Source organism: Schistocerca piceifrons, chromosome 1 (assembly GCF_021461385.2).
Source record: "Schistocerca piceifrons isolate TAMUIC-IGC-003096 chromosome 1, iqSchPice1.1, whole genome shotgun sequence".
Taxonomy (NCBI): Eukaryota; Metazoa; Arthropoda; class Insecta; order Orthoptera; family Acrididae; genus Schistocerca; species Schistocerca piceifrons.
This window is the reverse complement of record NC_060138.1, coordinates 18,504,992-18,519,081: the sequence shown is the minus strand read 5'-3', so window position 1 is coordinate 18,519,081 and position 14,090 is coordinate 18,504,992. Positions and strand designations below refer to the sequence as shown.

Sequence of the window (14,090 nt, the reverse complement as noted above, 5' to 3'; positions counted from 1 at the left end):
GATTTTTGTAGGCGCTTCGGTATTCGGCACGTTTGCTCTCCCCCCTTCCATCCACAGTCGAATGGGGATGCCGAGCGCATGGTGCGCACATTTAAGACGCAGGTGAAAAAGTATGTGCACGAATTTCCTGCAGAGGAAGCCTTAACGTTTTTCTTGACGGCATACCGGACCACACCAATGGGCGACCGCAGCCCCGCAGAGCTCCTCCATGGGCGTCAACCTAGGACTCTGCTGCACCTCCTCCGACCTGGTCCTCGCCAGTCTTCACAAAACGGAGTACCTGGCTTTCCACTGGGTATGCCGGTCTGGGCCCGTGGGTTTGGTCGCAATCCCCGTTGGATACCGGCGGTGGTCCTGCGCCGCAATGGCCGCCGGCTCTATACCTTGCAGGCGGGGGATCGGGTGGTACGTCGTCACCAAAATCAGCTACGTCCACGTTCGGGCACCCACCCTCTGACCTCTCGGACACCGGCTTCCCCATTGCCGGCACCTGTATTGGTTTCACAGGGGACGTTACCTCCTCTCCCCACTGTGACTCTGCCGTACTGCGATGGTTCTCAGCCTTGGCAGCCTCCAGTAGCTCCAGCACCGGCATCGCCATCATTCGAGATGCCCCAGCGAGAGCCGGCCCCCTAGCAGGCCCAGTTTCTCAGGGGGCTAGTTCACCTGTGGTCGTCCCTTCCCCTTCGTCCCCGCCCCTGGGTCTTGCCCCTCCCGAGGTGGAACAGGATCCGGAGTTCAACAGCTTGTCACCCGTTCTGTCCCGAGCTCCGGTTGTGGGACGACGGGGGCCTCTTCGTGTGGGTCACTTCCAGCCGTATTCGAAGGTTCCAGCTCGAGGGTTGGCAGATCCCCTCGACTCCGGCCATCCAATGGATGTGGAGGTCATCGCTCCTGCCCGACGCTCGACCTTCCGACGCAGTGGATCACAGTGGCTTCACCCCCTGAAGGGGGAGGAGTGTAGTAGCCACCAGAAAGATCGCGGGAGGCGCACATTGGCACGGCGCGTCACGGACGGTAGTTGCCGCAAGTAGAGTGCCGTCCACCAGAGGGCACGCGAGAATTCGGACGCGACCTCTGCCGGCATGACAACAACAACAACTCCGGCAGCACGGGCCGTGCCCAGTCAGTTAACATCGGGCCTGCCTAGGACACAGTCCCGGTCTACGCTAAGTGAAGTGCGACGTAAACGTGAACAGTGTTACTTCACTTGTATTTTGATTTTTATTGCTGTCATGCTTCGACAACAAAAAAAATTGCTAGTATACAGACCGGCCAACCATGGACAGCACATCTTCTGTGACGAGAATTCCCTAGTCCAGTATGCTGTCTGTCTCATGAAGACCTTAAAGGACAAGACAGTATTCCCCAACGTAGTCCATAGACAGGTTTCCTACAACATATCCCTGTACACCCCTAATCCTCACATACAACACAACTGAAAAGAAGCGCACACTGCAAATGCTTCATGAATTGTCTGTCATAGAAAATTCGGAAGCCTGAAAGGTGTGTGAGTGGGCAGGGAGGGGGGGGGGGGGGCGGGGGACACTCAGCATATCAGAATCCACTGCCATCTTCATAAATAAATTTCACCAACACTGCTTTGCATAGACTAACACCTACTTCCAAAAAGTAATGCTAACTATAGCAATTTACAATTTGTAGTTTAAAAATATCACTATCAAATTAAGATAATGTACAATAAATTTTACCTCCTTTGGTGAATGTGTCTTGGGCCAGAACTTGAGGAGCGACCTTATGACTGGCTCCGTGAGGGACGCATCCTTCTCCAGGAACTGCACCACGCAGTAGGCCAGCTGTGGGTGGTACACAGACAACGACTTCACCTTGTGTAAAGGCAGCAGGACCTTCAACAGGAAGATTTTGTGCTCCTCCTTCAGAGGCAGTGCAAAACCGTTGATAATGCTGTCAACAAAATACAGAAGTTCTACTATTTAACAACTATCTATAAATAAGAAAACATGTACAAACTTAACAAACGTATGTTTGACTTACCATCTGTTACTGTATAAATGTTATTAATGGATTAAGTTTCACTGCAACATATTTTGGCTCAGTCTCACCAAGAAATTTTATCTTACGCCAAGTTTGACACCACAAAACTTCGTCGCTGGCCCTATAATAACTGTACCATCCAATATACCCCCCGTCGCCCACGCCCCTTTATGACCCTACGTACATCGGTATATTTTTGCATCACAGAAACAGAGAAAGTCAACAACTTCCACATGCATGTAATCCAAATGCAGCAGGGTCACTGTTACCCTGAACACCAGACACAACAGCAATGAGGTGCCAGTCTTTTGGTACATGCTGAAGAATAAGACAGTGGACTACAAATGTGTAGAAAGTATCCATTAAGAATAATGTGAAACAAAGAACACAATTACTGTGATACACTAGCAGAAGAAAGAATGATTAATCAATAAACTACAAACACTGATTTATCATCCCAAAGACGGGCAATCCTTCTGACAATAGTTTATGAATCTCATAGAGTATCAAATAAAAGCATGAAAATATAAATGCATTGGCATTAACATGTTAGCAGTAGCTACAGAGACTTCAATACTGCAAGAGAAGAATAGAAAAATGTGAGTATTTTAATTATGAACACTTAACATCAGTCATGAATTCTTACTGTTTGGTCAGCTGAATAAATACTATACTGCACTGAGTTAAACCTTCTGAAATAAAAGTGTTGCTAACAATAGGAACATTTACTACCACTATTAGATCACAAACAAACATTTTCATTGTGTGTCTGGTGAATTTCATGTTTCACAAATATGAGCCAACAAAGTGGCCGTATCATATTCATGACTTATTAAGAAACTTTGTTATCACTACGGGCATTAATGAGGAGTATCCACAAAAACTGGACTGACAAAATATATGTCATGTGCAAAATTTTATATCTTATAACAGAAGATTACTACCTGAACTGATATATCACAAGCATCATTTTTCCTCAAATGTATTATTAATGATCACAATATGCTCTGCAGATGTGCTTGCAAAATTACATGACATGTGCATTGAACAGTAGGCATAGTTCATTTTTCCACAGCAAATCTGAGGAGTGTCTGTGCAGTTTATATTGTCAAGGGTAGCAAAAGAAAATGCAAATGGCACATAAGTCTTGTGGAAATCTCATCTCATATCCTAACAGCTTTTCACTAAATATTTATTATTAATATATATATGGAAATTTCAGCATGTTTTCCTATTTAAGCACCTAATGACAGGATACAGCATAGGCTACGGCAATGACACCTATATATCAGACAATGTGTACCAAGAGGTGAACAAGAAAAGGAAGGTGAAACAAGAGGCCCAAAGCTGGCACAGCCTCAGCAAAGGAATGTTGCCTCTCTCTGGCCGAAATGATTGAGGAAAACTGTGGGAATTCTACAGTGAGACAGCCCAATTTCTTCAAACACTGTGACTCCATCCAGTCCATTAAACTGAGCTTTCCAGTATCTCACTTTCTCTGACAAAATCTTTATAGTTTGTCTGTGGTTCTGTAGTTCTACTGCTTCTCTCACACCTTCAATTACTTTTCCAATCTACTCCTTGGTTTCCTTTACTGTTTGCTCAACGTACAGACTGAATAATGTGCGTATGTGTGTGTGCACATGTGTGAGTATGAGTGGGAGTGGATGGTAGGATGATACACTGTCTCCCTCACTTGCAGGTGGGAGTGGGATAGGGGTAAGATACTACATTGTCTCCCTCCCTTCTGAAATACTGCACCCCCTTTCACGTTGTCCTACTTCTACACCTGCAGTCTGATTTTTGTACAATTGTAGATAATGTTTCACTCCACAAATTTCATTCCTGATAAATTCACAACTGGAAAGATTGTATTTCCATAGTTACTAAATCAACAAATGCTATAAATGTTGGCTTGGATTACCTGTTCTGGTAATGAAATTAATTACATTAAATTTCACTAGTTCATGAATATGAGTTGCATGGGTTCTTACCATATATCCTCAAACCTAGAAACTTGACATTCTTTAATAGCATTTACATGTCTATTTTAGAAGCAGAATGACACCCTTCACACAACTGTGTGTTAAAAATCTATGTATTATATTTTATAGCAACTGAAAGATAATGTTTTATCATTTGTTATCATTTACGACACCCAACTATTGGATCATTAGTGCCTACACACTATTATTATTATTATACTATTATTGAGCCATGGAACATATATTGCATAATCAAATACACAAAAAAAGTTGCAATGATGATGGTGATTATTGCTTTGCTTCTAGGGCACAAAAACATCTGGGAACATAAGTGCCAAGTCAAAACTATAGACCACAAAGACAGAGAGGAGCTAAAAAATGACTGTATGTCAATCCCAATTGACGTAAGACAAGACAGCTAAGAACAGGGATGTGGAGAAATGGGTACAAAGGACACCATACAGAAATGGAGGTCCAAAACCAAAAACTAAATGGCCTCCGCCATATTGCTATGATGGTTAAAAAGTAAAACACGGTTGACAGCCCATGCATCATTTGCTTAAACAGTCAATACCTCAGACAGCAGACCCAAGCAGGAATGTAAACGGTTAAAAACTGGGCATTCCATCAGTAAGTGGCAGACAGTTAAAGCTTGGGCGGTGTGTGTACAATGTGGGAGAAGAGTGCCACTTAACAAATGACAATGGCTAAAAAGGCAAAGCCCAATACGTAACCTACTGAGCAGTGTGCCGAAAGCCGATATAAAAAAATGTTGGCACCAATGACGAATGCACATCAGACCCCACGAGAGCCATCAGTGCAAAGGTACTATTGCGAAGTTCCGTGTGAAGGTTGTGAAACTGGAGGCAATAGACCAAGGCAGGAGTATTGTCCTTAGGAAGCGAAAGAAGGCCGAGGTTAACATAGGCCACTTCACGAAGCCAAGGTGGTGAAGGGTTCACACCCACAGGGAAAGCTGCAGGCAGTGTGACGTTAAGCCGCCGGAGAGAGTGCCAAATGCGGACTCTAGGAGGTAACAGAGTAGAGGGACATGCCCTATACTGGTGATCAAAGGAATCGTCAAAGAAGGAGGCCTAGGACGGGTGGTCACACATGGCAGACAAATGGGATGCATACCTGCTGAGGAGAAAGTCACGGTGGTAGGACAGTGGTAGTTCAGCAGCTTCAGCATACAGATTCTCAACCAGGCTAGTGTAAAAGGCGCCAGTGGCCGAACAGATGCCACAATGATAGATAGTATTGAGACAGCATAAGAGGGATGGATGTGCAGACGCATAAACAAAGCACTCATAATCTAGTTTCAAACAGACAAAGGACCAGTACAAAAGGAGGAGGGTGGTTTGATCTGCACCCCCAGAAAGTACCACAGAGGAAACGTAGGACGTTGAGGGTCTGCAAACAGCGGGCTGCCAGGAAAGACACACGGGAGGAATAAGAGTGTTTCCTATAGAGCATGAGCGCTAGGAATTTTGTACTTTCAACAAATGAAAGAGCAACAGGCCCAAGATGTAAAGATGGTGGCAGAAACCAATTGCAACGCCAGAAATTCATAAAGACAGTTTTGTCAGTGGAAAAACAAAAGCCATCGTCAATGCTACAAGAGTAAAGAAGATAAAGACATCACTGAAGACGCCGCTCAGTGAGACAAGTCTGTGGAGAACTGCAACAGATGGAAAAATTGTCAACAGAATGGGAGCCGAGGATGCCAGGCTGGAGACAGGCCATTATAGGGTTAATGGCGATAGCAAGTAGGACGACGCTCAGGCACATCCGCTTCCTGGACAAAGGTATCCGACAAGGCAGAACCCGTACACACCTTGTAAACTCAGTCTTTTAAAAATTCATAAAGAGTACGGAGGTTACTGTCCTCCAGCAGGAATCATAGGTGTTCTCCACACTGAAAAACACGGCCACAGGCTGGGATTTCTGCAGAAAACCATTCCTGACACAGGTGGACAAAGTGACGAGACGGTCAACCACAGAACAGCGAGCTCAAAATCCACACTGTGCAGTCATTAGTAAATTGCGAGACTTGAGCCACAGTACCAGCCAGGCATATATCGTACATTCCATCACCTTGCAAACACAGCTGGTCAGAGAGATGGGGCGGTAGCTAGAAGGAAGGTTTTTGACCTTATCGGACTGAGGTACGGGTACGACTGGCTTCATGCCAATGTCCGGGAAATGTGCCCTATGCCCAGATGCAGTTGTACGTGTTAAGCAGAAAGTGCTTGCCCGCACGAGAGAGGTGCTGCAACATCTGAATGTGGACGGCATTTGGTCCTGCGGCAGAGGATCAGGATAAACTGAGAGCACGACCTAGCTCCCTCATAGTAAAGGCTGCATTGTAGCACTCAAGATTCTGAGAAGACAAGAGTATTGCCCGAGCTGCCTGCGCTCGTTTCTGATGGAGGAAGAGAGGACGATAGTGCGAAGAGCTTAAATTTCCGCAAAATTGTGGCCCGAGGTGTTGGAGATAACAATAGTGTCCACGATGACATTGTCTGCTATTGTCAGGCTGGAAATTGGCAAATGGATCTTGTTCCCAGAGAGTCTTCAGAGGTTGGCCGACATGACAGTGGAAGGGGTCGAACTGTTAAAAGAACTAGAGAATGAAATCCAGCTAGCTTTTTTGCTATCCCAAAGAACGCAACACTTTTCACACATCTGTTTATAATGAATGCAGTTTGCCATTGTAGGATAACAGATACAAACCCTGAGAGCACGCCTCTGCACACGAATTGCTTCGCGGCACGCCTCAATCCACCGAGGGACTGGGACACCGATGTGACAAAGATGAAGTGAAAGGAATGGAATGTTCCGCAGCAGTAAGTATAATGTTTGTGAGACTTTCCACCTGGTAATCACAAATGGGGAAATCTTATTCTTCGAAGGTCGCCAGGGAGGAGAAAAGCCCCAAGTCACCCTTGGTAACCTGCCGTTTGGGTGTGCAATGCAGGTGGGGTAAAGTCAGCAAACGGATAGTACACGGGAAACGGTCATTCGAGTAGGTGCCAGACAGAACAGGCCACTCAAGACAATGGCCAAGCTGGGCAGTGCAGAAGGATAAGTCCAAGTGGGAATAGGCATGTGAGGAGGTGGAAAGGAATGTGGCTGCTCCAGTGTTCAGGCAGAAGAGGTTGAGTCGATTGAGAAAAATCAGCCATGAGGGCACACCTCTGACAGCTTCCGAGAGAACCCCTAATGGGATGATGCGCATTAAAATCACCGAGTAGCAGAAATGGGTGATGTAGCTGCCCAATAATCTGAAGTAAATCTGCCCTAGTGACATCAAATGATGGAGGGACATAAATGGTATACAGGGGAAAAGTCAGGTGCAGAAGGAAAAGGCGAACTGCAACAGCTCGAAGACGGGTAGTTAGCGAGATGGGTTGACTACGAATGTCATTCTGTGTAACCAGCATGACACCCCCGTGAGATGGAATGCTGACCTCAGGGGGAAGGTTAAAACGAACCGGGAAGAAGTGTCAAAGCTCAAAGTGCTCGTGAGGATGCAATTTTGTTTCTCGAAGGTAGAGTGCAAGGGGATGCTACGATACTAGAAGCAGCTGTAAATACTCTTTGTGGGACCAAAGGCTGCAAATGTTCCACCGAAGGAGAGTCACGAGGAAGAAATGAAGGGGTGTCACCTCGGCGGCTGCCAAGTGACAGCCTGAGAAAACTCGCTGCTACAGGGCACAGAAACAGGAAAATCCTGCTGCAGGAGGTCCACAGAAGCATCAGCTCGCTCATGCTGTCAGTGTGGAGTCCCATGCAGAACAACAGTTGACAGTGCATACTGGCGACACAGAGGTGGCCGGGCTAAGGTATCGCACGGCAACACTGTCGAAGAGGATCTACGAGTTGGTGAAGGAGAAGACCATTTGCCTTCGTTGGATTTTGAGCATTTCTGTTTACCAGAGGAAGACTCAGATGTTGGTTGGCTGGATGGATGGACATAGGAAGTCTTCACAGGAGTACTACTCCTGTCCTTTTGGCCTACCGGTTATGTAGCTGGTGGCTTTGCCCCTCAGGGTAAGTGTTTGATGGCTCGTTGCACAGCTCGATGAGAGGATGGCGATGCTACCTTGACACTGGGCGATTTCACAACCTCAGAGCTGTCCTTCGTGCAGTGAGAAATAGCAAGAACAGAACTATATGTGCCAGATGGTAGAACACAGCTATTCTGAATAGCCGACAACTTACAAGTGACTAGGCAAGGCACTTTTTTCCTTTACCCGGATCTCCTGGAGAGCCCACTCATCAAGATATACGGTACAATCCTGAGAGGAGGTGGCACGGCCCCATTCGAATTGATACAGCGGGGAGAAGGGGGTGGACAATCGCCTTCGTGTGCATCCCTACCACAGGTTACACATTTGTCTGGGTGACGACAAAACATTCTAGTGTTGTTGGAACAATGACACTGGGAGCAGCATATTGGATTCGGAATGTACGGTCAGACTGTGATAATTTCATAGACTGTTTGGGTCTTTGACGGAAGCACCACTATCAATCAAAGGTGAGAAAAAGAGTGCGGGTGGGCACTAAGGAGGAATCTACCTTTTTCATCGTCCGATGGATGGCAACAACACCCTGATCAAAGATGTACGATTGGATTTTGGTCTCGGTCAGACCGTCAAGCAGCCTTGTGTATGTAACACCACGGGAAGAATTCAGAGTTCTATGGGCCTCGACACGAACAGGACAGCCTTGGGGAAGTGAGGTGACAAACAGTTATTATGTTGAGAATCAAAAGTATTCTTCAAAAGCAAAGTGCCATTCTGTAAATGAGAGCAGGATTTCACAGGGCTGGCAACTGCATCAACACCTTTCTGAATAATAAATAGATTTACTGTTGTGAAGGACTGCCCATCTTCAACACTTGAAACCATGAGGAACCGTGGTGCAGCTGGAAGGGTCTTTAAATCGTTAGCCTCATTCCGTTTATGTTTCGTAGATGCTGATTGTGAAGATGACTGACTCATTGCCAGTGTCTCCAATGGCGTGCTCCTCCCATCTGAGGCCCTCGTCACAAGGGGGCACACCTGCCTTAGGTGATTGTTCACACCTCAGGTAGACCTCCTGAACACCTGACAGAGGAACCAATCTGCAATTTGGAAAGGTAGCCGCTCAGGCAATCATCCCTCCCTCAGCCTGGCCTGTACCAGGGGGTACGTGTGAACCCTACCCGTCGACCTGGGGCTGGGAATTACACATTACCCAGTCACCTGTTACATGTAGACGCATGGGCTGGCTGTCAGGAGCGCACAGGGAGGAAGAAGAGAAAGAGGAACCACAAACGCCAAAGCAGGGGAATGAGAAGAGAAGGGAAACAAAGGAAGGAAAAGGGAATGAAAAACAGTGATGAGACTATTCTTTTGTTAGCAATGGACAATGCAGAACATTCCATATGAAACCCCAGTTATGTTCCCTAAGGGAGGGGGAAAAAGAATAGCAAGAGGATAGACATGCAGCACAGAAGCAACATAGGATCTGCAGAGGCTATTGTAGGTGGGGGTGGGGGGCAGGTGAAGCTATTCTAGATGCGTTGGGCAAAATCAACCTCATTTAAAGGCACGATTTTAGTAAGTCATAGCACTGCCTAAGGAACTGATTAATATATTCAAGACCAGGATAATATTGAGTGAGATGAGGTTTAACCCTACATTATATTTTGGAGGGATCAGTAGTACCACGACTGGATGAGACGGAAAAGGAAATTTGCCTTTGAACTGGGCTGGTAGAGTAATTTGTTGGTTTGCTAGGGGATGGGAGTTATTGCCTAATAGTGAGGTCACCGATCCCATGATTTAAGATGGCAGAAATTAAGGGAAAACCAACCCAAACACCACATTTAAGGTGATGGGAAGGGAAAAAGGGAAAATGGGCAAACAAAGAGGCCAAAGGAACACCGGGACAGCAGAGGAGTGGGGAGTGGGGGGGCCGGAAGCACAATGTGCACTGGGATGCCAGCACCGCCACCATTGGTGGAATGGGGGAAGAAGGGGGGGGGGGGGAGGGGGAGGAAGGAACCTGGCTGGTATGAAGCTAATGTCACAGGCCTCCCAAACCAACAATTCCTAAATTCCAAAAGGAAATTCAAGTAGTTAAACCTAGGAGAACAACGCTGCTTGGCAAAGAAAATCAAGGATGGACATAACCATGCCCTCACACCGGGGAAAGAAAGGTGGGATGGCGTATTTAGTGTGAAGGGCTAAAAGGAAGGGGCAGTTAACGTGTTAATTATTGTAAAATCAAACAATGAAAAATATAGGATGAAATGTAACTCAGGTCCTCCACTATATGATTTTTACTGTAAAACCTCTTCAAGATAAGGCATGGCGGCAGACCGACCTGGGCAGCAGGATTTATTAAGTAATTTAACATCTTTGAAAATTATGACAGATTACACTTTTTTAGTTTTTCTTTAAATATGGTAACGGAGAAATTGATACTATAAATATTAGGGAAAAAAAGAAGTACCAGGTAGGCCTTCCATTACTAGTTTCGTCCAAGACTTATAAAACCTGCCAAGCTATAGGATTTACAGGAATTACTGAATTACATTCCACCACTTCATGACGGGTGTTATAGAAACATTAAATATGACTCAATCTGAGAATATTGGTGACAGTGGATTGTTTGATAACAATGATTACTGTTAATAGTTTCTGTGTGCTTTTTAAAGAATAAATTCATTTAAAATCTGTTAAACATGTTATACAGTATGAAGTTAGGAAAAACAGTTTTATTAGAGTTAGTGATAATTTGTGATTGTAGATGTTTGAAAATGTACAAACCAGTCTTCACATAGTATTATTGTTCTTTATTAATCAATTATTTCTCACGTAAAGTTGTTCTACAAAGGATGTGACTGATTTTTATTTACTTATTTTTTTTTTTTTTTTTTTTTTTTTTGGTGGGTGGGGTGTCGAGGGAATGACGCCTCATTTACAAACCATCTTTTTCAAAAACTGTTGGTTAGCCTACTCTGCACATCTTCATAGACAGACAAATGCAGCACCACTGGTTTCGTTAATGGCTCATTCTTAAGGCCTGTTTTATATGAGCAACTTTTTAGTCAAAATCTACTACACGAAATGTGTCTGCTTCTCATCCCTGTATAAATCAGCAATCAACCAAGTTGCAAGTGTGTCTATGATGACATCAATGCTCTGTTGATTGTGCTGAGTGTGGAATTCTGAATTTCCGAGTATGTTGCACACTGTGCATGCACAGAAACAACGGACTTGGTGGTGCCTGCAGATACAGTAAGTTACACTAGTCCGACTGAACTCATTTCTGTTATAAAAATAGGATTTTGTGCTTTTGTGTCATTTTAATCTTTAGTGCCTTACTTGCTTTGTTTCCGTGACACATTAAGAAGGTTCTTGGTATTTTCCCTACTACTGTTTTAAATGAAAGAGGAAATATCAGAGAGCAAAAAGGTATTTACATTTTATACAAAAGAATCCTACACTATGCATTTATAATAACACTGATAAGTAAACATGCTTCAATGAATATTATTTCAACAGTAAAAAATGCAGGATAATGTGATGAAAAAAATAATTTTCAATGTTCTTTGATTACCAAGAACACAAGATAAAAAGAATAATGTAAAATGATGTTATTTATTGCCTTCTACACATTGTTTGACGAGTTGCAAGTACAAATTTTTTCAAGCAAATGAATGTATATCTTTCAAAATGTTTGGATTACAATTTTTCAAATTCTTTTAGTTCTCAGGAGCGTAAAGCATTTACCAGCACAGCCTCTGAAAAAACATCCACTACCAATTTTATTTTCATCATTAATACACTTTATTATCATTTCTTATTCCTACATTTTGTTGCTGTATTTTGATCTTTTCTTAAAAAGCAGAGTGCCTCACATCTGCAAAGCAGACAGCTCTAGCAACAAATGCAGTTTCGGCACTGACGTGTATACAAAAAATGTCCACTCGAGAAAAAGGAGATAAGGAGAGGGAAAAAAATGCCAGGGGCAGCGCAGTAGATTCACTTGTCTCGAGTAGTCAACTGAGACAAAAAATTCTACCGTGTAAAATGGGCTTTAGGCAATACTGTCTGAGAACGAGCCACTGCTCGAAACGAGTACTGATAAATAAAAAATTTATAAAAGCAGCAGCTTTAGTACATTATTATTACAACAGTACGCATTCAAAAACAGTATAGAAAGGATAGAGTTGGAGGAGGAGGTGCAGGGTCGCATAGAACCATAGAACCTCCTGTCCCAACAGCTGCCATCCCATCAAAGGAAGGGTTAACCACTTCCCATCCCATCAAAGGCATGGTTAAACTAGGAAGGCAACCATGTGATCTACAAACTAAACCACTGTCTCTCTTTCTATGTGGGTATGAAAACTAAGAACTGAAAACTGTAGCCAAGAGAGAGCTGGACCACCCAGTTGCTGAACATGCTGCCCAGCACGATGTGCTTCACTCTGATAACTGCTTCACAGTCTGTACAATCTGAACCCTTCCCACCGACATCAGCTCTTCCAACCTGTGCGAGTGGGAACTCTCCCTATCACATATCCTCCATTCCAATAATCCCTCTAGCCTCAAACTTTGCTAATCCTTGTCCTCCACCTGTCTGTCTCCTTCCCCACTTCCACTGCGGTACACACACAACCTTCTATCCTGCTAGTGCACTTACTAACCCTTTCCTTTTCTCTAAACTTCCTTCCCCTTTCCCTACCTCCCAGCACAGCCTACCGATGCTGCACATAGCAGCCCTACTCTGCTCCCACCACGTCCGTGCACACTCCCACAGGCACTACCAGCATCTTCCCCCATTCCTCCCTTGCTACCCCTCCCTTTCCCTGCCCCACGCATCCTCCCTACTCCACCACTCACCCTAACAGATTGCTGCTCAAATCAGATGTGGGTCATTATGGGGCCTTAGTAACCGGAGACAGTAGCCACGAGTGTGCGAGTTGCTTTGTGAGAGATCTATTTCTGAGGAAGAACTTTTGCATAAAGTTTATATACTCTAGTATTCTCTTCGTTGTGCTCAACTGCAGTTCACCATCACCACCTCTATGTGGTGAGCAGCACTCTATCCTTCCCATATTGCTGTTATTCCAACCTGGACTTCCATTCTGTGTATGGTTATATATCAGTCTCTATCAACTATGAACACGGGAACTTTCACTCCAGAGCTGGTGTACTGGTTTACCTTTGATGTCCCACTATATCTCGCATCTTTGTATTAAAGATTGGGGTCCAAGTGAACCACTTCCTCTCACTTATTCTCTTTGCTGCCCTGAAAAAAGAACCTAGCTTCAAGAACTAACACTGTAATCTTAATTTATTTTACCTTGTGTCACCTGTACTGGAAGTTCGACAACTTCAAAGAAAGATTGGCCAGCTAAATTGCCACCTTGTCATTTTAAAAATTTCTGAATGAAATTCCCTCTTAATACAGACACAAAGAGATTCAAAATGAAATCACTTTGATCTTCAGTAGAATTAATGACTGAGTCCTCTGCGTACCGCTCTTAAGATCTGACTGACTGTAAAACCGAAACCTGTTACCGTATAAAGAAAAAGAAAAGATGATTGTACTGTGAATTCTTCAATTATTTAATAAGAAATTTATTCTGTACATTATATTCACGTATCACCACTCCCATGTACCTGTTAGTAAGAAAAGTTTTAGAAAAATAAGTCAATAGTCAACAAAACTGAGTCTCGTTCCACTCCGACGAGAGACAATAAAACTCATTACACAAATTTCAAAAATTATTTAATGAGAAGGTTTTGTGGGAATTTAGGGTCACAGCACGCACTACAGGATATCACAAGTACAGTCTGAAACAACCTCTCTGATAACTGGGGTCTTCTTTTCGGAGACACTGCAACACGAACTATGTGCATGTATTGATGGACAGCAAATTTCTTGCGTTTTTGACGTTATTTATGGATGGAAGACTATAAAAAGGAGCTGGGTGTATTTATACAGAAAACATTGCGCTTATGTAATTTTATACCAATAAATTGTTCAATTTTCTTGTGGTAGACAAATAGGGAAACATCCTTG

The 14,090-nt window shown here is 44.1% G+C and overlaps 1 protein-coding gene across 3 annotated transcripts in view; it reads right to left on the bottom strand.

Moving 5' to 3' along the window:
- The window catches only part of LOC124790607 (serine/threonine-protein phosphatase 2A 56 kDa regulatory subunit gamma isoform), a 322,070-nt gene that overhangs the window by 40,473 nt on the left and 267,507 nt on the right, over window positions 1-14,090 (bottom strand). For all 3 annotated transcript variants that reach the window (XM_047257796.1, XM_047257797.1, XM_047257798.1), the window contains one exon: window positions 1,713-1,926. In XM_047257796.1, coding sequence (XP_047113752.1) covers window positions 1,713-1,926 — 214 coding nt within the window. The remainder of the gene's footprint in view (window positions 1-1,712; window positions 1,927-14,090) is intronic.